General features: G+C 39.3%; 1 protein-coding gene across 17 annotated transcripts in view; it reads left to right on the top strand.

Annotated features, from left to right (window-relative positions):
• si:dkey-237h12.3 (teneurin-3) overlaps positions 1-25528 on the top strand; it is a 253189-nt gene that overhangs the window by 177067 nt on the left and 50594 nt on the right. For 11 of the 17 annotated variants that reach the window (XM_036551907.1, XM_036551909.1, XM_036551908.1 and 8 more), the window contains 6 exons: positions 2057-2155; positions 4206-4444; positions 11444-11566; positions 20146-20360; positions 23685-23895; positions 25322-25423. In XM_036551907.1, coding sequence (XP_036407800.1) covers positions 2057-2155; positions 4206-4444; positions 11444-11566; positions 20146-20360; positions 23685-23895; positions 25322-25423 — 989 coding nt within the window. The remainder of the gene's footprint in view (positions 1-2056; positions 2156-4205; positions 4445-11443; positions 11567-20145; positions 20361-23684; positions 23896-25321; positions 25424-25528) is intronic. The other 6 variants (XM_036551920.1, XM_036551919.1, XM_036551918.1 and 3 more) reach the window with 1 other exon arrangement.

The raw sequence follows: 25528 nt of genomic DNA, 5'->3' as shown, positions 1-25528 counted from the left end.
ACTAGTGTGTGCACATATTCAGGTGTGTGAGTGTGTGTGTGTGTTTGTGTGTGTGTGTTTGTGTGTGTGTGTGTGACTGACTGTGCACATACTCAGACCTCTGTGTTTTGGTTCTGCACCTGTGCTCCTCCTGAGCATGCTGTGAGTGCACCGCCCATTCCGGTTCCCTCCTCCATGTCCACCTCACTTCATAAATTTAGCTTGGTACTCCTCCAGCAAGTATCCCATCTTATTCTAATCCTCCCAATGGGTCACGTCCCAGGACAGTGTGCATTAAGCTCCTTTTAATGCCGTCTCTTGTGGCATATCAGTTTCACCATAAATCCTTGGTTGCACATCTTCATGTTACCCGTTCAAACAAAAGTCCTGCTCACATGCAGTTAAAACAGACTGGTCAGACACTGAAGAGTAGTGCAGGCTAGTTCGGAGGAACGGCTCTTCCTCCATGCATTGCATGCTGAACAGTGCTCTGTCATTGCATGTGAAGCCTGTCAGCCTTCGCCAGCTTAGATCTCATTAGCAAGCGGTATGTTGGACAATTTTGTAATATATCACTGCCATCAAGCATGGGTGAGTGCAGAATCAGTGAGTGCTTTAAGGTTAGTAGGTTATTCTCTTTCTCTCTATTCTTGCGCACACCATGTCTGCAGTCATGTTAATCACCCACAGCAAGCCCAGTCATAAGAATGGTTCAAGTGTAGGCAGAGCCAAGGTTACAAGAATCGCCACTGTCTGCTTGTTGGCCAGTTGTTACTTTGTCTGCCTAAAACAAAATAACTGAAATGGTTGTGGACAGATGAAGCTTAAAATGACTGCCCCTTAGACAGGGAACAAATGGTTTTATTTTAGTGGTGCAACAACAACTATTCATGGTGGTGTGGGTATGCACACAACAGAAAGCTACTCTAGTTGAAAACAATATACTCATTTGCTTTGGTATTTCTGTGGGTCAGAAAGAGTGTTCCCTAATTATAATGTAAATTGTTTGTGTCACAGTTTATTTGCCAGTATCACTGCAGAAAGAACCCTATTTCTCCCATTACAGCAATAACAAAACGATGCGTCTGCAATAGCATACAAGAATTATTAATAACAGTGCAAATACTGAATTTTGTAAAGGCCCATATATGCATTCCAGAATACAAATTGTAATGTTATAATTATTTTAATAAATGGCAGCACTTGGGCATGTATTTGGTCGTGATTTGTTTTTTACTTCAGTTACAAGTTAATCTTTCAACATTTTCAATGTTAAATCCAACCATCTGCACTCGTGAAACTAGTTGTTTTGGGGCTTTTCAGAGTGCACATAGCAGTGCACATACTGTAAAATCATCTGGAGTGTAGCTGTCATATCTGACAAAACTGTGCCTTTCAAGATTTATTACTTCAAATTAAATTATGCATTTCAGTCTTTCTACATAACCTATATTTAACTGCTATGAAGAGGAAACTTACTTTTTTCACTTTTCATCAAAGCTGTGATGAATGCTTATTAGTAGAAATTGATAAGTTAGGAGAGAAGCACTGTTTTAGCGGAAAAGACATCTTGTAATTCATCTTATAAACCTGCCAAATCCTCTTATGTTCACTCCTTGGATTATTGCTCCTTGCTATTTAGATTAGTGGAGATGCTCTGTACAGTATATGAGTGTCGTCCACCTTTAATCATAAAGCTGATGAATAATAGCTGCATGTATGTATGTATATATATATCTATATTGATATTGTTAGAATTCCTACATTTACTAGGGTATTACAGGCCACACAGATTGCAGGTTCAGTTCAAAATCAAGACCTGAAGTTACAGTAAATTATAAAATTACAAAAATGTTTGTTGTGTGGCTTCTTCTTTGCTTGTACTCTAGAGTTTATTGCCACCAACATTAAAACGTATACACAAATACTGCAGTGTTGTGTAGTGTCTTTGTATTAATTCACTGGAAACCCTCACCATCTGAAAATAGTCTTATCTAACCCCAGGGCACGGTTGTAACTTCTGCTATATGAAAACCTTCTAATTTTTTTTGTTTCTATATCTCATTCCCACATGTAGAAAAATAGCAAAGCAAGCAGTTCTCGAAAACGGGCATGACAACCTAATAGAGATGGATGTATTCACTCCAGCGTGCCACGATGGCGGTTATGGGGATGGGTATGTTCTCTGAGTGTTCGCCTGACGCTAGCTGCTGATGTCAATGTCAACACTGAGCAGACTAAATCCCCCTTCAACATCAAGGGGAGTGTTTCTGTGAGACTGGGCTGATCCTTTCTGCCCTCAATTTGTAAATACCTGTTGTCGCCGAGCACTGTACCCCTTCTTGAGAATTACACCGGCTGACGCAGAGAAATGTTTTCATGTGCTCTACCCGGGCTAATTGCATTGTCACATTTCATAGTTGGTAAGATGATATGTGGGCCAGCTGTAGTTTCAGACAAACACACTCTGAGGTGCATGTGTTTTAATGGGCGGACATTTTGCCTCATTACCTTCTAAATCTGGTCCGCCGCCCCACTAGCGAGTTCAGTTCGGTCTCCTGGGTGGGGACTTTGAATGACACTGCTGAGATGAGCTGCAGCACAGGCCAGAAGGGGTGAACAAGCGCCTCTCTCTAACACCCCACCTCTGCTACTCTGGCTGATACCTATTACAGTAATTGTGCTGCACAGAACAGCTTTTCCAACCAAATCCAATGAAGACAGGATGGCACTTACTATAGGCAATATCAAGAGACAGGCCCGGGTAGAGTTCAAGGAGCAAACATTGCATTTAGTCGGAATGAAGGAAGATTCTAAACTTTTACATTACTCAGCTTTGACAGCACAGACCAAAATCTTTTTCAAGCAAGTATAGCTTGAACTAAATGTTAATAGCACTCTTAAAGGATACATACACTTAAAAGATTGGTTCATGAGGCCCTGAATGAAAAAGACAGTGTTCATATGACAGCATTTTCAAAAGAAATATTTAATGTTTGAATTCATTAGGGCTATGTAAATTATTAACTTATAATATACTGAGCAATTCATCTCCTCAACAAGTCTAGCATTTCAATGATTAAAAAAAAAAACTACTCTTTCTCTCAAATTAATGTTGTTTCTGTTTTTGGCATATGCAATATCAGGGGATACAGCAGTCAAAGGTATTTACAAAGTTTCTTTGTCACAAAAACACATACTTTTTCTGATATTCTGCCTTACATTCTGCCTTTAATAACTAGTGTAATGTCTTAATGCCTAAGTCTTATCAGGCTTTGGAGGACATGATGCCTTTAGATGTGGTCTATGTTTGTGTTGTGGTAGGAGGCAGGTAAGGCGAATTGGATTTAATGCTCAGTTGTATTGATATCAGAGCTAGAGTCATCCCTGTTTGTTACATTGTTTAATGTCCTCATGGTTAAATTTTTATGTTTAAAAAATGATTGTTTTGGAGAATTGCTTAACTTTGCATAGTCCTGCTTCTAGATGTTTGTTTGCAGATCAAAAGAGAGTTGGAAATTTGGAAATGTACTGCGTCTGCAAATTCCTTTTTCGAAACATAGACCTATGCATATGGGAGTACCTCCTAACTATTTAATAACAGGAGGATGTCACCATGACTCTCTTGGGTGTTAAACTGCAAAGTTATCAAAGCGATGAGCTTAATATTATTACTTTGCCTTTATGTTACATTCATGTGTTCTCCCCTGGAGCACTCACTACAACTTAAGACCAGCATTCTGTCAAAACTCTTTAGTCCGAATTAGCGGATCAGTTTTAATTAACCAGACCTTACTTTTAACCTAGATTATTAAGCCATTAGATCTGTGGGTGATGGAAACGCAAAGCAAGCACCAATGTTTTAATTTATCAACTACAGAGGTTTTCATATGGGAGCAAAAGTTAATAGAAGGCAGCCATCTAAGTCATTTGATTAAAATAGTTCACCTTTTGTAATTACAGTGCACACAATGGTCTATTAGTCAATCGTAGTTTTGCTAAAGGACAACAAGGGGATTTCTGTTGGCCTAGAAAAAATCTCCTTGCGTTCATCTGTCACAGTAGATTTGATGACAAAAAGGCCCAGCGCACTTGCAGTGTGTATTGTGAAACATGTATTGGTCATTTCTGTTTTGTCTGTGTTTGTTTGAACATGTTTTGTAGCGAGTGTTCCTGTTGGTCTCATGGTTCACAGTTGTGAGGCTTGTTTAATGTTGCATTTCCAGGCACTTCCTCTTTAAGACCGGAACTGGCACGACCCCTCTCTTCAGCACAGCAACCCCAGGCTACACCATGGCGACAGGAGCGGTTTATTCCCCGCCCACTAGGCCACTGCCCAGGAACACACTCTCCAGAAGTGCTTTTAAATTCAAGAAGTCCTCAAAGTACTGCTCCTGGAGGTGCACTGCGCTCAGTGCTGTGGGTGTCTCCGTCCTGCTGTCCATCCTGCTATGTTACTGTATAGGTAAGTCCGTATGACGCCCCCACACTGAACGCCCACATTGAAACGGGGTACAAACTGTATTGCTGTTAACATTATAAGAAAGGCTAGCATTGCCTGTCCATTCATTCAGAGGATTGTTGAGCACCGATGTGCTTGTTGTTGGTACTGTAATGACTCATTTGATTTTTTTTTTTTGTTCTTTGTAAACAACCATTCAATATTCAGTCAGGAGTTCTAGTCATATTCTGAAAAAATCTTACTGTGAAGGCAGTTTTTGTTTGTTTGCATTTTCGTACTCACACACTACAGTGTCATTACTGTAGCTTGTTGACTTTGGCCCTCGCGCCTCTGTTATGATGTTTTGACTAGACCTGGAGATAGCTATGCATCAGGCATTATTCATACAGTATATATGAAAAGTGAATCAGCTTGCTTACAGGTCGATTTTCTTCACTTGACTCAATCTTTTCCATTTGACCTTGGTGTTATCTTTTGCCCATGCAGACAGGTGCCACACCTCATGAAACGTCAGGCGGGTTGTACTTTAGCAGTGGTGACAAACAGCAGAGAGCATGTCAGTGTAAAAAAAGCTCGAAAGTCGAGCAAAGGGGAGTCTCACACAGGGGGAAGGGCTGCCAGGAGCCCTCTTCATAAGAATCCTCCGCACTTGAAGCCACGAGGAGCTCTTGTATAAACCGGCTCATGGTCTGATAACATCTTCACAGCTTACTTCAGCTAAAATGTTTTCATCTTGGCCGTAAAGTACACACAAGTTCCAGCGCCGCCTCCCGCGGGACACATAAATGTATGAGGGCTTTGCCATTTTTATGATGCGAGTCCAAGCCAGCTCTCCGCTAACCTTTAGTGTCTGGGGTGGGATGATAAAAATGCTAGATTTATCTCCTTCAACTTTTCCTGTTGTGTCAGGTGGATATATAACCCCAGTGTGATGACCCATTTTTGAACCCAATATATGCTCAAAAGAGGAGGAGGAGAAGACAATACAATGCAGCAGTAATTAAGGAAAATATATGCTTATGAATGTTTTCCTTGGGTCCACTTCTTGGCACTATTACATGAAAGTATCAGCTGTAATTCTCATTTGATTGTAATTTTTAAATTATTATTCTTCTTTTTATTATTTTGATTTGTCTGTTATATTATGGGGTCTAATTCATGTGTTTATTATCTAGTAATAGATTAATTTCAAATGAATGAGTCCATTGTAAATTAGAAGAAAGAACAGATACAGTCAAAATTGTTGGTTTTGGACTCCTGAGTGTCTCAGTCTGTTAAAGTTCATTCCAAGTGCAGCTTGAGGTTTACAGCCAAGGACTCCAAAGTTCAAGTCCAAAGTTCAAGTCTAGGCTGTGTCATTAGACAACAGAGTCCAAAGCAGTGAAACTTAATGGTCTCTGTTTTGCAGAAGTAGGGTGGGTTACATCAGCCAGGGCCCCCTTGTTGCACTTTTTAATAGCACTCTCTAGTGACTGTTCAGGCACCTATGTCTTGCTCAGGTGATGTCAGTGAGATATGCACTCACCCTCCGTTTGATGTTTGCCCCCCCCCCCCCCCCCCCCCGTGGTACACTGTGGCACTTAAAGTGCTGTTAGCTGCATGCAGGTGTATAAGTGGATTGCATTTGCTATGCTTCAACACTCCAGTGTGAGAGCTGAGGACGTTGCAGTGAGGCAAGCTTCAGAGTAAAAAAAGGATAAAAAAATTGATTTTTAAGGTTTTTTTCAAAGCTGGCAGTTTTCCTTGGGTTATGATACATTCATTTCAGAGATTGTAACTTGGTAATATCTGTCAGTTTCTTAATAGCCACCATAAGAGAAGGCTAGCTTTCAGCAGCACAAGGGTTTGGGGAGCGTAAAGCGATCTTTTCTGCATATTAGTATACTGTCACATACTTCTCAAATATTTGATCAATCTGGAGAAGAAATGGTGCAATATTTGACAATGGATCTCAGAGGTACTTGGTGCACATTAACTATTTGCATATGAGCACAGCAGGGTGCTTAAGTGAAAGCTAAATTATGGAAAAATATGGATTCCTAATCACAGTGTGGCACTGTAGGGGACAGATATTACCATGCAGCTTTAGAGTCACAAGCTTTTATCTTAAATTCTTGTTTTGGCACTGCTCTGACTGTCCTTATCAAGCCTTATTATCTCCCTCTAATAACCTTAAACATCACTGGTGCACTGTGTCCATATATCTCCAATAACAAGGCCAATAGACTCTGTTAAATAGTCATGAAGAATGTACGTTCACACAATGCTTTGAAAGGTTTACACAATGCCCTGAAACATTCACACCATGCGTAAAAACGTTCACACAATGCTTTTAAGCATTCACACAATGCTTTGAAACATTCACACTGTGCTTTGAAACATTGATACAATGCCTTGCAGTGAAAACAGAAATATGGATAAAGTTGAAACTCACATACCATATCTCCTCTTTCTCATATATTTATGTTTTGTTTCTGTCTCCTTTTACTCTTTTTTAATTAAATTTATATTTCCAAGTCAAATCTTTGAATTCATTTACCCTCTCTAAGGGTTTATTTGAGTCCAGGCAGCCTGAACCATGACTGCATCAGATACCTATTGGGGATGGCCCATTAAAGAATTACAAAATACTACTTGAATCTCTAATGCTTGTCATTTTAAATGCCTCCTGAGCCAAAGTCTACTGGTAGGGTAGATAGCTCCAAGTGACGCAATAAAAATCAGGAATACAAGTTTTTTTTTAACCTGCAAAAATCATACTGTATTAAACATTCTTGGCATCGTTATTCAATTCAATTCAATCCATGTTATTTATATAGCGCTTTTTACAACATGAGTTGTCACAAAGCAACTTTACATCGGTATTCCAGGCCTGATACCCCCTCAGAGCAAGCCAAAGGCAGCAGTGGCAAGGAAAACCTGACTGATAGGAAGAAACCTTGAACAGAACCTGGGTCAGAGGGGGAGCCCGTCTACTTCTGGCTGGCACTGGGTAGACTAATAGAGTAGGAAAGAATTTCCTAAGATGTTCTTAACAGTACTTAAGAATGGTGAAACATGTAGGTAGTAAGACACAATAATATACGGTGCGTAAAACATGATAAGTCTTGTAAATCTTGAATCTTAAAAGTTTTACAGCAGAGTATGCATGGCATGCAGTCCTTGAGGGTCCAGTTCTTGGTACATAAGGATGATCACATAGTTCTGTTTAAAAAGTTACTGCGAGAATAGATCAGTGTACTCCTTCCAGGAGTTGTCAAAGGTGGCACACATAGTACTGTGGCTTGCATGACTAGATATAAAATATGTGTAGTTACTGTGCAATGGACTAGTGCACGGTTGGTCATTTTTTCTGGTTTGCAATGCTGGGTCTTGTGGAGTTAAATATTTTGCAATGTCTGTATCTGAGGAGATTGTGTAGGGGTTCCATTGTGGCAGTTTAATATTTTCTGCTCACTATAGAATTTCCACAGATGGTGTGCCTCCTCACGTCATATGTTCTCCATTCACATCAGCAACAATGCCTTGGATGCTAAATGTCTTCACCTAATTTGGCACATTCAGTGTTGGGGAAAAAAAAATTATATATACCGGATCCCTTTTGGAGGCCATCTGCTGTGAGATTTGAATTATTCTTGTCAAGAACACTTCATAAGTATTCTCTTTTCTTTGCCAGTATACCTGCTAAATTCAGTAATTGCATATTCAGGTGACACATCCTGTGTCAGATTGGCTTTTTTATAAAGCCCAGCAGAGTCATGAGTTATTGTCTTTTTTTGTCAAAGACAGCAGTCTTTGACAAAATGATGATATGATGGTGATATTCTCTTTTCTGATCACTACAAATTTTCATTTGGTAATTCCAGACCTTTAGGTTACCAGTCTGGCATAAACGTATGCAGGTCTCCTTTGCCCCCCAACCCCCCTTTTCTCCTTAATCTGCTTGACCTTGTCATCTTTTTTTATTAATAATAAATACAACTGAGAAGTTAGACTTAGCAGTGGAATCACTGTGTCTCCTAGTACACACATACATGTATTCCCTCATGCACATGACAATAATATGTAATCCATACTTTTCTACTTTCTTAGGACCCCTGGCTTGATTTCTTAACTTTGACCCCCTGCTTATTGCCCATTTAATTTTCTTACCCTTAGTTTTCTTACACACAGGTATCTTTCCATAACTCTGAGAAATCAAACATCTTAAAATATGCATATGTTCAATAGGGCAGCAAGCTCAGTCTGTCTTCTGATGAGGAATATTGCACTGCAGAAATTCTTAAAACATTGCAGTATACTAATTGTGTTTTCCTGATAGCCTTGTTTTAATTTCCAAGGAAAAAAAATCAACCTTTGGAGGCATCTGCATTCTATTGACATTGATGACACACAGTTTTAAGGTGTTTTAGATGCAGTTTGTGAATCGGAGATTAAGAAAGCAGTAGGGCCGACATCCTGCAATAGAAACAAACAAGCACAAGGGCTTTTCTACCCTGATTCATGTCATATTTAGTATTCTGTCCAATTCCCTGCATTGATACCCTCAGTGTGTAATTTGCTGTAGTCAGTACCTCATCCTGTAAGAAATGCTTTTGAAAAAAATCCCTAAAGACACATGCAAGGAAGCCACCCAGTATGTCCCCTCCCAGACAGCTTTGAAGGAGGCCATTTCCCAAACTGTGCTCATTCAGTGCTCTCAGTGCTGGGCTACACACCACAATATCTGTTGGGGGAGCAACAACAAACCTAAAAGGGAGAAAAAGTATGTGTGTGTGTGTGTGTGTGTGTGTGTGTGTGTGTGCGTGTGTGTGTGTGTGTGTGCACGTGTGTGTGTGTATGTGTTGTTTAGCTATGCATGAAACAGTTGATAGTGGGAAAAGGATAAAGGCAGTTTCTGATAACTTTTTTAAAACTTACAATGTTTTGTGAGTTAAGCTTTGAGGGAGTTCTTCCTTCTCCCACATATTTGTCAAACTTTTTGATTTATGCTGTTTTATGTTCCTTGCTTTGTATTAGAGGGAGATAATGTAGTACCAGTATCGGCTACATAGTGACAAATGATTGTGTGCAAACACAGAATCAACCTGTTTTGACAAAAAACACTGCTGTTTCACAAGAGAGACCATTAGACTGTGTCATAATGAACACCATTTTCATACCTTCAATACATATTTATGTGTGTATATGAAATCTGCCCATCAGATGTGATCTTTGTTCTTTTATAAGGAGTTGACATTGTTTTTGCCCATGGAATAGTTGGATGGATAGCCACTGAAGTTGGCTGCTGCTGACTTTGACTGTGTTGTGATGTTCACAAGGCACTAGTGTCTATGGACTGTAACATACATATGTCATTAAAATATAGGGTGAAAATTTTGATCTGGACTGTCTCCAGAGCTTTTTATCTTAGAGGAATGTTGTCTGTGTTTTTTTAAATGGTGCCTTGGGTTTCCAAAGTAAAAAAGAATCTAGGCTGACCATACAGTTATCCTGTTTGTCAAATATGAAAACTGTTTCCAGTTCATGGAAGTGAGTCAATATGTATTTTAAAATGGAATCTAGGAATAGATTTTGGTTAGATGTACTGACAGCATGCACCATGCTAAATGCAAGGGTGTGTCTAATATTACCCCGAAATAAAAGCATTGAGTTTTCCTGTCTATTTTTCCATTCACTTCAGCTCGCCACTTTGTGAAACATTAACTAAAAACCTTCCACTTAAGTTCCAGACTTTCCATATACCATCTTTGCGCATTTCCCTTACATCCCATCAATATGTCATCTGAGAAAAAAAAAACCACAAGCTAAAAACATAAGACTTAAGTGATGATTTTAATGATGTTGCAATGCTCTGTGACGAGCTTATCAAGCAGCAAAGAGCAACTCCCTGCACATCTCAGCCCTTCACGGCCCAGCAGGTGGTCGAGGCCCCTTTTTTACTGCAGGTTGCGTGGGTGCTGTATCTCTCCCATGACCCCGTCTCCACCCAGGCGAGGGTCTGCGCTGAGCACCACTCTGGACCAGGCCCGGCCCAGCGGGAGTCTGATTTAATGAGTCTGCAGAGAGGGGAGCTGGTGCCCGGGAGGAGGGGTAGTGTGTGCGTGGTTCCACCGCAGCAGGGGGGGTCTGGTGGGGCCAGATGGAAATGTTCCTGCACCAGCCCTCTCTCAGGCTACTGGATTTGCCCATTTTGGAGGCTGTCTGTCTCTTGTGCTTTTCACTTTGTGTCACAAAGTCTGTAGGTTATTTCAGCGTGCACACAAGTTTTGATCTATGTTGTTTCTTTTTCTTTCTTTCTTTCAAAAGTCTGGGGGGAAAACATAAGTAGACTGGAGGCTGTTTGCAGCCACAGATTACCCTTATTAGGCTGAATGTCTGCAGTGAGGGAGCATTGTTACTTGAAGAAGTGATCCTGGATCAGCCCACATGTGGTTCTACCATCAAGGTCGAGTCCAGGGTGTGGGCGTCTCCAAAGTCCCGCCTTGACACTGCAGTATATAATAGATACCTCCAGCTCAGGAGGCTTTATCCATCACCCTCCACTCATCACTTCCCTTGAAATATTTAGCAGCAATAAATTATGCCTTCTCTGTGGTAATTCAAGAAATTTATTGCTCATTTGATATTTTTAATAGGAATCCTTAAAATCTAAATGTATTGCTCTTGAAGTTTTGTATTCAGTCTGGGCCAACTTTAATTTGTGGAAGTACCAGCTCTGGTTTTGATCGATGTCAGAGAATCCCAGTGGTTCAGGCAGAACTGTATTTGAGGGCTTGTTAAAATGAGTTTTTTTCAGTCTTGAAAAGAAACTGTTATTAAAAGCCTCTTAGTGTTATCTGCGATCTTAGAGCTAGTTAAACATTACACACGGCCAAGAGTTTGCAAGCGAACACACAAGCATTTTATATTATAACTTGAAACTTAATATTGAATGAGTGAGCCGTGGTAGCTTGTAGTCCATGACAGCCTAAGTTTCACTGTTTTTTTTCCTCCTTGCAGCCATGCACCTCTTTGGCCTCAACTGGCAGCTCCAAGAGACAGAAAACTACACCTTTGAAAACGGGCAGGTTAAGTCAGATGCCACTCCCACAAATGCAGTGACAGTTCTCTCAGTGGACAACGGTAAGTGAAAACCATCATTGCTTGCATCACCGCCAGTATGTTCCTCAGTCAGTTGTTGTCAAGACAGTTGTAGCCATAACTGAGGAGTCACATGGTGCATTTAGTCCTGCTCCTGTTTGCTATGTATGTTCTTCTGTTCTTTGGCTGTTTGATGCACGTTGCCTGTCTGGGTGTCTATCCGGTCATGCTTTTGGGAAAAAAAAGTGACAAGTGACAAGGTGCCCTATTTCTGTTTTCAGCGGTCTTTCTCTGTTTTTTTTTTTTTTGCAACACATTTGCTTATTGTCATAACAGTAAAGCTCCATTTTGAATTTTAGTCTGAGCATTTGGATAGAGAGATAAAGAACATCTGACCAGGGCACAGTCTGACTGTAACTCAGATATGTTGGAGTCTAAATGGAGAGGATGTGAAATTACACTATGTTAAGATTGCACACAATCAGAATGAACTTCAGCCTCACGCTGCTGATTTAGAGTGCTGTTACTCAGCGAAGCCAAACACTGTTTCGGGAAAGGTCACCCAGGCAACTAATGAAAAGGATGTGTCTTCCAAGCCCTCCATTGCTTTTTAGAAGTGCTTCATCACTGCAGACTCAGTGACTGGAACACAACAAGAGCAGGAGTCCTGCATCAGAGGCATTAACCCTGGCTGCAGACTAGCATTTGTTTTTTTTTCTGGCTCATTGCGGTTTTGCTACTTCATTACTCTTTTTTATTCATCTGTTTTGGATGGTTAAAGTGGATTGACCTCTTAAACAAAGTGATAGCTCATCTAATGTGGATGTCCTGTGGTAAGGTGATGACAGAATGACACTAATTATGCTGGACAGTCGCAGCATAAACTCCTTTAAGGGAGCAGATGGTATTTATATTATACACCATTCATAGACTAAGCTAAGTTAAACATGTTAGTGACAGAGAAAATATGACTATGTGGAGGACATTGTAGTGTACCGAGCAGGGCTTTTGAAACTGCTGAATATACAGAGCGGCACAGTTGTTCAGCTGTGTCCCACAGCTGTTGGTGACACAATCAGGTTGAGGTTTGTTGGAACAGAATTTGCATCAAGACTTCATCTGCTTTTGGTATCACTCAGGGTACATTTCCCTCGTGACTGAGGGGGAAAAAGCTTCTGAGCTGACTATTGTGGATGTTAATGCATTTACGGCAGACAGCTGCAGTAATTTTAATTGTAAAGGAAGCCACAAGTAAATGGTCTATTGTGTACGCTGATGTAGATTTAAATGCTCATAAGTACCGCTAATTAAAATGTCAGGAAGCAGGACCGGACTTTTTATAGGCAATCAATAGCTGGCTACTCTCCTCCTTGAGATAACCTTGGCTCCGTACCTCCCGCTATGAGTTGTCTTAAATGACAGCAGACATCTTTATCCACAGACAATCACCACTACAGATTAAACAGTACCCCCCATCCCTGTCTTCAGTGAACATGGACCTAAAAATCAAAGAAGTAATGTGTATGTTGTAATTTTTTGTTGTTTTTTGCTCACCTATGTAACAGACAGATGACCTACATCATTCTTACTCTATAAAACAGCAAGTGAAAAGCAATTCTGTTTGTGTCCTCACTCGAAAATTGCAGGATATGCTCTGCTTCTACGCTGTGCTGGTTACAGAACTGCAAAAAGCTCCAGATCAGTGATCACTGAAGCGAACCATCGAGCCTCAGATACATGACGCTGAGATGACTACCTTTACAGAAACAACCAGAAAAAAAAACACTGCTGTAACAACTGTCACAGAGCCTAATATAGCCTCAGATCAGTGCTGCTGGTCATATAGTGATTAGTGTTACCTGGGGGCCAAGTGCTCTATTACTATTTCATTCTTCTCCCTTCTACTTCCTCAGCTTTCTCCTTTGTCTTCCACTGGTCCTCCATTCTTAAAAACCCATCGAATCTGTTTGACGGAAAGGTTCCTTTGTCTAACCCCAAACCATCAATGTGGGGCTTATTAGATACATGGTGGTACGTTGGTAGTTAAATGAAATCCAGTTTTTAAATATTCATTAAAAATAGTGAGTATGTAAACACAGTCTGATGTCTTTTACACGTATTTGCCATGGCATGAAATTTGGTAAGCACCGTTTGTGGACTTTCAGATGTCAGATTTGTTAAATTCAGATTATTATTATTATTATTATTATTGTTATTATTATATTATATGAAACAGCATGGCTGCCAGTAAATCTTATTCAGCTTTGGGTCACTATGTGTCAGATATGGTGTGCAGTTACATAACTTAATCAATTATAGAATGCAGACACCACAATAGATAGACCGTGTTTTATGAAATGCTAAGAAGACAACATCTTTTGGACTTAGCCTCCGATGTGCATGAAATTGCCCGTACCTGATCCTTAGGCTGCCCTTCATTACATTCTCAGTTCAAGACTTATGTGAGGCATGTCAGTACTAAATGAATTATATGTATGACAAAGCAGTAGTAGTATTTCTGCATTTTGCTCTGATTTATTTGTAAGTGGATAATTTGGTCATGGGCTATAAATTATCTGCAGTAAATCTTTGAATGTCAATTCAAAACATACTTTTTAAACTCAGGGTGCCTGGTCAGTGTAATGTCTTAAGTGGTGCAGTTGATAACATGCTGTTCAGTTCAACCCAGTGTAAAGGAGTGTGCCCGAGCGGAGATGTGGTCAAGACTGAATGAGGGACAACTGCAGACAAAAGTTTCCAATTTGAAAACTTTTTATTTTACTTTAGGCTACCGGCAGGGTTATAAGCATGCAGACACTAAAGACAAACAAACAAAACACTTTGGCAAAAAAAGGAAAAGAACACTGAGACAATGCCCATATACTAACTAGGCCCTATTACAAAGGTCTCATGGCATGACCTCTCACTTCAGAGGCATCTCCCCGTCTGAGCTACACAGCAACCATATGAAACCCCGGTCTCATCTATTGCACAGACATAAATCAATTAACCACTACACACAATATTTCAGTGATCAAAGCACCTAGGCAAAACACCTTCCTTACAGACAATCAGATGTTTATTTTACCAATGCCCTTAGACACTTCTTTAACGATTAAAATAAATTTGCACGGAGCACCCCTGCACCAATGAGCGCTTCCTTATCGGAGCGCAGAAAAAGCTTCCCCGTCCTGCACCCCAGTTTGCTCGCTCACACCCAGAAGACAACAGGAGTACAGGAACCACCAGTAAGTAGATACATACATTTAGAAACACCATAAATAACAGCCAACTAGCAAGTGTTCTGATGTTAAATGTGCGCACTAAAAGAACTCTTACATAGCCGCTTTAAATAAATTGCGATTCTAAATTACAATGTACCGTGTTTTGCGTCTTTCATTGATTCTGTTACTTACATTACAACTTTTAATTGTTATCTCAGACTCTAGCTAAACCCCAGACCTACCAGCAAACACATTAACATCATACAAACCGACGGTAAAGCATTATTTGCGGTTTCATCATGTCATTGTTCATGCGGAGGCGGCTTTCCGCCGATCCCAGTGACGGACGCGCTGCGCTCCGTCACACCCAGTGGAGGGATATGTTGAATTTCAGATAGTTTCAAGTCTGGCATACAGCTATTAAATGTAGCACCTAATTAGGGAAATATGTCTGCAATGTTTTGTAGGATATTACTTATTTATTTTTTGCTTTTGCTGGTCCCATAATTGATGCTTGTAGCTATATGTCTTATTGTGGTTGTTCATTATTAGCATGGCACAGCATTTTGTGCAGCTGCATGTGTACTGAACTTTTTCGGGTTAAGTACAGTACCTTGCTCAGTTGTACAGTCAGTCAGTGTCCAGCTTAGGAATCAGATCTGCAACCTGTCAGTACCGAGTGTGGAAATGTTTTTAAAATTGTTGTGTAAAATGTTAAATCTGTAAAATGTTTGATTCCCATCACAGACAAACAGCTTTGCCTGCTAAAGGCAAGGTAATGCTGCATGCCGGAGGCAGGGCAATGCAATAATATCAATATACAATATGTACTGTACTTTAAAACCATCGACAGTAACTTACTCTTGGTGGTAGCAGGTAGACAAGCAGGGAGTTAGCCTCTTGATGTGCAGATCTGTTTTTTATATTCCTCTTGAAACTTGAACTGAGCCTGCATAATTGCTATTCTCTGATGAGCTCTCAATTGTTTCTTGGTACTTTGTTGTTGTTGCTGTTCTCAAATAAGGTATGAAATATAGTGTCTGTGTAATAACCGACATTTTAACCATATTGCGTTTTGTTTTCCAACAATGGAAATGTCTTCCGAAATGTCTAATGAATGTAGTATGCTAGATTCATAAGGAGTGATTCAGATTGTTTGTATTTAATCTCCAAAAGTTAAAATGTGTATGTCCAGATCAACCACATCAAAATGTGTGTTTTTCTAAAGAGCATATTCATCATATTTTATAGTTGTTTTGCAAGAGTTTACTCAAGTTCCGTGAGACCACAGGACAAATTTCTGAAAGACAGTGGTATCCACCAGTGCAATGCATAGCAGTGTCATAGCAGCCCTTGAAATGGATCACAAAGGGTAACTTTATGAAAATTTAAAATGCATTATGTTATTCCTGACCACTATGATGGTAGGTATCTTTATTGAACAGCTTTTCATTTGTTTCACTAATTAAGAAACCAAGAACATTACCCCATACGCATTTTTACAAGGATCTTATCATTCTGCAAGGCTGCAGTTGCAACAGACAGAGCATCCAGTCCCCAGCATACAATGAAAGAATTTTAAATCATATATGCTTTTGCTTTGCACATAAATTTTTTAAAATAACACCTCTGTGTGGACCTCTACTATAGTAAACATGAAGAAAGATATATGCATATACACAATAGATATTGAATTATCCTTTAAGATATAGCAAGACCATGGGGGATTTAATCCCTCCACAAATAGCTACCTTGACAAATAATGGAAGCGTGATAGTGTGGGTGGAAAGCTTAGTAAAATAAGTTACCTGGTGAATTTGTGCCTCCCTGATTGTCACAATTCACTCACTAACAATTCTCAAGATTCATAATATAGAAGCTGGTGTTATCTCTCTAAACCCCAGAATGCATTTTTCCTCCCTCTGTCTCACTGTGAAAATTTCATTTAAAAACATTCTTGATCATTTAAATACATAAACACACATTCCATATGCTTAGGTAAGTGGTAGATACACTTTGTAGGATAAGCTGTCATTTTACTGTGTGAAATTTGAATTTTTATCCACCTTATGGTTAGCCACATACTGACAGAAGACACAGACAAAAGGGACTCTGGGGCAGAAGGAAATAGAAAGACCTACACTGTTTCAACTAAATGAATGGAATAGGGACACTGAAGTAAAAAGAAAAGGATAGTCGGCATGTCTCAGAGCATCAAAGTGTAACATTCTTGTGAAAGAGAATCTAGGTTTTTTCCACTAAGAAGCTAGTTCCTTGCTTCATGCATACTTGCTAAACTATAAGGTCATGAGCAACAGTAACACAGTTTAGATGTTCAGAGAAGTTATCCTGCAAGGGCTGCTATTAGGTATCTCCTGTAGTGTGGAGAAGGATCAGCAAGCTCCTATTTGCCCCATGGGTCATATCTGCACAACCTTCAAAATAATGCATCCTCATTTCCTCTACACCAGCGCCGGGCTGCAAAATGTCACCTCATCAGCTGCTTGTCTGTGTTTGTTTGTTTGTTTGCAGCTCTGAGTCAGGGATTTAGAGTATTCCACTTAAACCAGGCTAAAGGAGCCTCGGCCTTATGTCCTCTCAGCCTCCACTGTGGTGATAAGCCAACTGTTCCGAGATGTCAGACTGACAGGAATACCTATGTATTCATCTGTAGCTCAGTTGCAAATACCTTTCTAAAGACATGGAGATAAACAGTGGGAGTGAAAATAAGGTACTTGCCAGTTATAGTGTCTGTACAGCTGCAAGCTATGCATATGCAGTACCTGTGATTCATGTCATCTGTTAAATTAGTACATGTATTACTACAAATATGTGTATTGTCATGAGCCTGTGAAGAGCGGAATCTCATATTTATTGCATGACATTCAACTGTAGTTCACCTTTCAGGTCTTTGGGTATTAACGTTTGAAGTAAAAAAAGGAAAATCAAATAGGCTCTCCTCTTTAGAAAATTGTCTATATTCCTACCTCTTGCTGTGAGTTTCACATTTTCAGTGACCCAGAATCAGATATTTTATGTTTAAAGTCCGTGAGGTGTATTGAGAAGGAATGGTTACAATCACTCCTGATTGTTAAGGCTTTAATAAAATCGCCTTTTATTTTTTTTAGTTTATTAGTTGTTGCTGTTTTTTCCTTCATAACGACTTGATGTGATTGATAATAAATGCCAGTGCTTGTCACTGAGTATGCTTGTCAGAATGGAAGATCTTGAGGCATGTGTTCTAACATAGGTGAATGAGAACCTTTTTTCCTCTTTTGAACATTTTTGGAGAAGTTCACTTTGGAGCTTTATGAGAGGTTATGTATAATCCTGCTCTGCCCCTGCCATTGGGAATCTATGTGTAGGAAAGCTTTTTTGTAAATTTCCAATGCTTTTGCAGTATAGTTGGGAGTGTACACAGCCAAGTTTTAAAAAGTTGGGCTTTTGGAAGGCTTTTTCATAATGACATGACAATAACTAGCATATTATTATTATTATTATTATTATTATTTAATAATCTATCTATCTAGAAGTTGTATTATGACAATTTAACAGAGCTTAAGTGGAGTGATAAATCATGTTAGTACAATTATTTTGTAATTCTACAAAATAATTGTACTACGAAACAAAAGATGCCAAAACCATAATCGGTTTGGTCTGTAGTGAGTCATTTTCATGTTCCCAAGAAATAATGCAAATCAAAGGGCAGCCCAGGAAATTTTATTCAAAAACAAATTTTCTTAGAATGTATTTTGTATATAATGGATTTACTCTGTGTTTACTTTGGCTTCAAACCTTTGTAAAATCTGAATTTAAATATTAAGAAATATAATTCCAGTCTTGCTGTCAGCATTTCTACAAAAACACCAAATAAACAAGGATTCTGTGGTTTTCTCTTCTCAAAAGGGGGTGGATTATTTATATGTCTTGTCCAAGAGAATAATTATTCTTTTGGACAAGACATATATTTTTGTTATTATAGCATTGCAAAGCACCAGACAAATCTAAAATTCTAGATAAATCTAAAATTTATGATTAAACTGTTAACTTTGTGTCTGAAAATACAGCTTCCCCTCCTATAAGTTTCACATGAAGCTCACATGTCTTTGTAACAAAAACAGCAGCAGCCCTATGGGCTAACAAATGACATCTGTGAAACAAAATATGCATAAACATTTAGAAAATATGTAAATATACATATAAATATATTTCAACAAAGAAAGTTTTCAAGAAAATTGAACTAATATCGAGAGTGTTGCTCTCTACATGACAATCCTGACTTCAAGATGAGGAAATGAAACGTCATATTTTTTATCCTGGACATGAATGAGCCCACACACAGTTATGTGGCCTGGTCTTCCAGTAAATGCCCCACTTTGAGAGGAAAATGTGTTTCAGACACATTTAATTTAAACTATCGTTTACCATTATTTACGACATGCCCATGGCTACATGCCTCATTGGGCAGAAGTTGAATAAGGTCAGCTGCAGCAGTAGAAATGTCATTATTTTGAAATGCTACAACATGGAGTGAGACTGATTTGTGGGTTATACTGAAGAAGAGCTGAATGAGTGAAAACAAACTTAATAGAAAGATGGCACCTAATAATTTAGTCCATTTACTATTTAATCCATTTATCTCAACTCAGAAATGTAAAACCATATACATGACAGACTGTTGAAATTTCTGAGGACCATTATGCCCATACACAATCTTTCCCACTCAACTGATACATTGTTTTGCTTAAAAATAAGGTTACACTACTCTAGCCTCTACCTTATTATTATTATTTTTTTTATATAACTGTAACTTATATCATACTATACCAAACCATACCATGGATTTATTATCTATTAAACCAGGAAGGGTCAGAGATTTACAAATGCAGAAACGTTGCAAACAGTGGTGGCACATACAAAAAAAATAAATAATTAAATGGATTTTCCATGTTTGACTGCATGCAATACTTGGATAGCTTTTATTTTTGTCTCATTGTCACTTGTGAGAGGTTTCTTTTTTTCATAAACGGAAATCTACTCCATCATAATGCCCACTTTCTGTAAAAACATCTACAGATTCTTGGTATTCAGCTCTTCAGTATACTTAATTATAAATAACTAATTAAGGTCTTAGAAAATGCTCTTAGGAAAGTTTAAGTGGTGGTCTCTGGGTCAAGGTGTACTTTATAAACAGTTTTCATCATAATAATTATTTTAAAAGGCATTTTGTGTTAAAGGAACATACATATCTGCATATTTGCAAGCTTGTAAATATGTAGGACTATGTTTGCCATGTATTTTCCCTTTGTTTCCGTTTCACAGCGCATTCTTTCCTGCTGGTCCGGTGATTGTTACCAGCATTTTGCTCATGCCATGGCTCTCTCTCTCTCTCTGTAGGGAAGCTGGGTGTGTTCCTGCAGGAAAACAACACCATTGACACGGGGGAGGTTGATGTGGGGCGCAGGGTGGGGCAGGAGGTGCCCCCAGGGGTGTTCTGGCGCTCACAACTCTTTATCGACCAGCCTCAGTTCCTCAAGTTTAACATCTCGGTGCAGAAGGACGCCCTCATCGGGGTGTACGGGAGGAAAGGCCTGCCGCCATCGCACACACAGGTACAGCCCCAGCTCATCCGCAGGGGCTCCGTGCCCCGGGGGCCGCCCCCGACGGCTGAATTTTGTAAACCCACTTTGTGGCCTGGCGCTCCTGCTGCTCAGCCTTTGCCTTGCCCGCCTGTGACAGGGTTTCCCATGGGCAGTGTGGCAGCCACGTTGGTTCTGCCCCAGTTCACTGTACACAGCACTTTTAGGCTGCCCTCCTAGTGCTTGCCAAACAAATAGTACTCTCTGATCACACCATGGCAAGCGTATTTCCCCTTTGTTTGACTGTGGTGATCCATCAGTTTCTACATTGTTGCTTTTTCATCATCATGCAACCCACATGAATTCAGTGAGCACAGTGACCTGCCTTCATTTGCTGTTTAAAATTTTACTCAATGTAGAATATGTGTTCTGGGATGAATTCTAGGGTGTTGTTAATCCAGTTTTCAAAACTGGTTTTGCTATAGATCTGATGATTGTAGTTATGATTGAAATGTTGATGGTTGATGAAATCGTTGATTGTGTTACTGTGGTTAAAAAAAAAAAAACTCTTGGATGCCAAGACTGTCGCAAATGGAGTACTATTTTGTCATGGCTTTGAGGAGTTAATTCATCAAACCTTAGCTTCTTTAAATTTCTTCAGCTTTAATAAAGCAGCCTCTGAGCAAAGTGATTTGTTAATTTAAGAACTGGCATGTCAGGTCACTCCTGACAGACAATCCAATATATATATGACAATAAGGGGTTGCCCTTCCAAGGCTATACAAGGCAGAAATACTCTTCCACACAAACCAAGACGCTTAATAAAAGACATACCTTACATTTCTCAGGTAATTGGTAGCAAATGTTCCACACTATCAATAGCAAAGTCTATCATGAAAAAAAATTAAGGCTTAACTGCAGCAAGTCTGAAAGGCATCAGCAGTTGAAGCTATGTTGGTCATCAGAAGAGAAATGAAAACGGGGTCAGAGTTCAGGGTTTCAGATTTTTTCGCCCTGTGTGATTCCTCCTCCCTAATTTCTGCCGGTTATCTTTTCTCCTCTTTCATCCTATCAGTGCTTCCTCTGAAGCGGTCACTGCGGGATATATTGTTGGATACATTCCTATAAGCCTCTCAGTAAAGTGAAGCGCACAGCTGTATTTCATGCAAGGCATCATATACAGTTGAATGTGGAAAGCTTAAAGGCGTTTTTTAAAGGTAGTTTTTCAAATTGCTCTGGCCATGCAGTTAAAGCTGCAGTAAGAGGGCTGGTGTGTTCTCCTCTGGCCCATTATTGCTTCCCCTTTGTGAGATTAAGATGAGAAGGAGCTTTCACACCAGATAATCCTGATGTATACACTTACTTGTGAATTAAGGCATGAAAGCTTAGCCCCCTTCATTACCATCTCGTCTCTTCTCCAGTAGAAAGAAACTCGCATCTGTCAACCTCCTTAAAAGGTTTCCACTATCTGCGAATTGTTCTCACCCTCCGTCGCTAAAACTGTGTTGTCCAAAGTATAAAGATGCAGAGGACTGAAAGATTATGTGCCCTTTGCTCACGCAACGGTCGATACCAAATGCCTTTTTAATGGACTTTGTTTGCCATTTCTTTTACAGTTCTGAGGTGAACATTTCTTATCGCAAATATTCATATGGATGATTCTTCGTTATTCAAGGCAAAGAAAAGGAAATAAAAGGTCACCTTATTTCAACCCTCTGGAAAAAATAGTTTATAAAAGGATGAATTTATATTGTTTTAATATTTTAAATAATTTAAATTTTATGTCAATTTTAAATATGATGCTAATATTGATGTTTATTTCATTTGTCAAATATAAGTAATCAAAAGGTGTTGGTTGCACATGTATAAGTGAAACAAATTTGACCCCAAGTGGCTCAGATGTTAACACACTCATTTTGAACCCAGGCTGATCCTTACAGCCCGGGTTCAGAACTGTGTGCATCTTTTTCTGACAATGACTGAGACAGAGTCAGAACAAATTGGCTTTGTTCTGCCAGGGAAGGGGGTACATACATCAGCCAGGGATACCCAAGTTTGAGTAGCCGATTACGCATTTCTGTTCTACAACAATATCCAATACTGGAACAAGTGTTTCATGTTAAAAAGTACTAATAAGGGCACACATTAATGACACTTTTGCTTCAGTACATTGAATGTTTTGTGTATGTCATTTGGGTACTTAAAGTTAGATTGCGTCCCTCTCTGCATGTTTTCTCACTAGCCCTAAGCACTTAACCTTAAATCGCCGCCAAGGCATGTGGTCAAGGATACCACAGTCAGCAAAAAAAAAAAAACTTTCTCTTTCCCCCATTTTGTCCAGCGAGTGTACAAGATGTTGGAGTTGTATCCCGGGATCCCTTTCATTTGGCATCCCACAGTGCACTATTGCACTAACTAAATTTTTTTTAATTTTACGAGAGTTTGAGTCAACCACAGGGACACCAACAAATACTGTAATGATAAGTAAACAGAAATTGTGACAAAAAACTGACATGTATGCACATTTACATGTATGCATGATTTTCCAGGTGCTCCTGCAGAGTGATTCACAAAAAGATTGCAACTGGATATCAAGGCTCAAACTAATCTCAGATTAACTTGACATTTGTCTGGTTATCAAGTGGTGATTGTCAATTGGTAGAAAACCAAGATATTTCCTACCAATTGCTAGCCTTTTTCTTCATTAAAGCCAAATTTACAAAGGACTGCCTTTGCTACAATGTAGATAGCTCCCTGAGGTCAATTATAAGCAAGTAATATTTAAATTGTTGTACTGCTAGTCTAAAACTGGTAGATTAATAGGAGCAGGACTCACCTTACTGTAATGTTTTGTGCATTTGCCCATATTGATATTTTGCATCTAATGTCACTTCCCGCAGATGTATTTAATTTTACCTCTGTCTGTTGATTTTACCTGTACTGCCCCTCAAATAACAAACTATGCCTCTAATAGTGGGAAGGTTTAGTGCAGGAAAGGCCTCAGATTTTCAGAACTGTGTAGTGTTAAAACATTGTTACGTAAGATTCGGATGTGATTTCTGGATGTCATCACTTCTGCTGTTTCCATGGTTTCGTGTGTTTTTTTGGATTTGTTCTTGTTTCATCATGCACTCCCAAAAAATACCCACAAGTACATACTTCTGTGATGTCACATGAATTATGAACTGGCTCACTCACGTCCCTCACCCATTTGAGGATTGGGATGCATCCTTTGTGATATGTACATTTCTCTGGCATAACTGTTTATCTTGATGATGCACAATTTATCTATCAGTAAGGTTCTCAAGAGCAGTGTTGTGATTTGGTACTATTGAAAGCTTCCTGTTTGTTTTTTAGTATGATTTTGTGGAGCTGCTGGACGGGAGCCGACTCATTGCCAAAGAGAAGCGCAGTTTGATTGAATCAGAGGGTGGCGGCAGGAGGGCCCGTTCCATAAATGTTCATGAGGCTGGTTTCATCCAGTACCTGGATTCTGGCGTCTGGCACCTGGCCTTCTACAATGACGGGAGGAATACAGAGCAGGTGTCGTACAACACCATTTTCATTGGTGAGTGCCACTTGTGTAATGAGCCCTCCACCGTCTCTCACCAGGCAGTGATGAACGAGTGTGATGTCATTGCAATACGGACCTTCTTGCGTATAAGGAACAAATTCAGCAAACATGGTTATTAAATACTGTATGCACTTCAGCCATTAGTGCAGCCAACTTTAATAAAGAGTTGGAATCACATTATTGGAAAGTAAGCACCTGGTGCATTAACGTTATTGAATGACATGAGAAGCCTCACTATAAAGCATATGAGACTTTGTGCAAATATCACAGTCCATAGTTTCCCCACAGCCCAGCAACACAGTGACGCTATTACAACACACTAATGAAAGTAATGCTATAGTTAAACCACCTGACACCTCTGCAATCTAAGAAGCACCCATTAGCAACTAATTGATTCTTGTATAGTTGTTCCATAACAATACAATTACAGGTACATTACAGTACCTTAATGCACCTTCCATAAAAATAGTGTGTTGCTATTATATGATTATATATAACAATATAACTAAAATTGCCATGTCAAATGCATAAAAAGGAATTAGCTGGTAGTGAGTGATCTTTATTGAAATTGACATGTTAATGCACAGAATGATCAAAAGCAGCCTCACAATAATGATCAAATAAAGGTAAGTTCTCTACCTCCCCTATTTGTAGCTCACCAATCAGCACTGATGTAGGGAATGGATAGAGTGTCATGTTTTTACCTTTGAAATGAAACATTCATTATCTTCTTAGAGTTATTCTGTGCTTTGGATCTTTATTTTGTCCCCATCATATGAAAGTATTGACAAGTGAAAAGTCATTATTGCCAGGCTGTGTTGACAGCATTATGAGCATCCAGCACAACTCTGTGCAGGTAAAAAAGATGTATGTTTTCAACCTTCACCTTGAATAAACCATCACTGTGAGAGGCAATCAGAAGCTATTTGAAAGCAGCGCATCTACTTTGACCGTAGATGTACATTATGTTCTGTTTCAGAAATGATTTAATAGGTTTCAAGCCAATTGAAACCATTTGCAGTGAAAGAGAAGGGGAGGGTGAAATGGCCGGGGCGATAGCAAACCTATCCTTAAATACACAGAAGATGTTACACAGTGTGCTCAAGATGCTTAAAATGTCTTCAATTCATTTCCCATTTTATTATGTATAATTTTTTTGAATGTAAACTATAGTTAGTGAATGGTATTGAAAGATTGCTAAGTACCCATATTCGGAAGAACGGGAAAGATTTTTTTAAAAATCCGGTTGACAGTTTGACCTGATAATATACTGGTTTGCCATAATATAGAGGGAAATGGGATAATCATAAACTCTAACTGCAGGTTAACCCCCTGCACAAAGAGCTATTGAATTACCATCTCCTAGTAATGTTGAAAGTAGTCATTACAGCCCGCATTTGAATTTTTCTTTTTTTTGCAGAATCCATCATGGAGTGCCCGCACAACTGTCATGGAAACGGAGAATGTCTCTCTGGAACATGCCATTGTTTCCCAGGGTTCCTTGGGCCGGACTGCTCAAGAGGTATGTTTGTTTCAACCCTCACATCTGACACCTAACATCAAAATGTGTAATTGGTGATTATCTCTGGAAAGATTCGGTGCGTGAACAATTCAAGCATTTACAATC

The sequence above is a fragment of the Megalops cyprinoides genome, chromosome 18 (genome assembly GCF_013368585.1).
Source record: "Megalops cyprinoides isolate fMegCyp1 chromosome 18, fMegCyp1.pri, whole genome shotgun sequence".
Classification (NCBI taxonomy): domain Eukaryota; kingdom Metazoa; phylum Chordata; class Actinopteri; order Elopiformes; family Megalopidae; genus Megalops; species Megalops cyprinoides.
The sequence above is the reverse complement of the archived record's forward strand: the minus strand, read 5'-3'. Positions and strand labels throughout refer to the sequence as shown.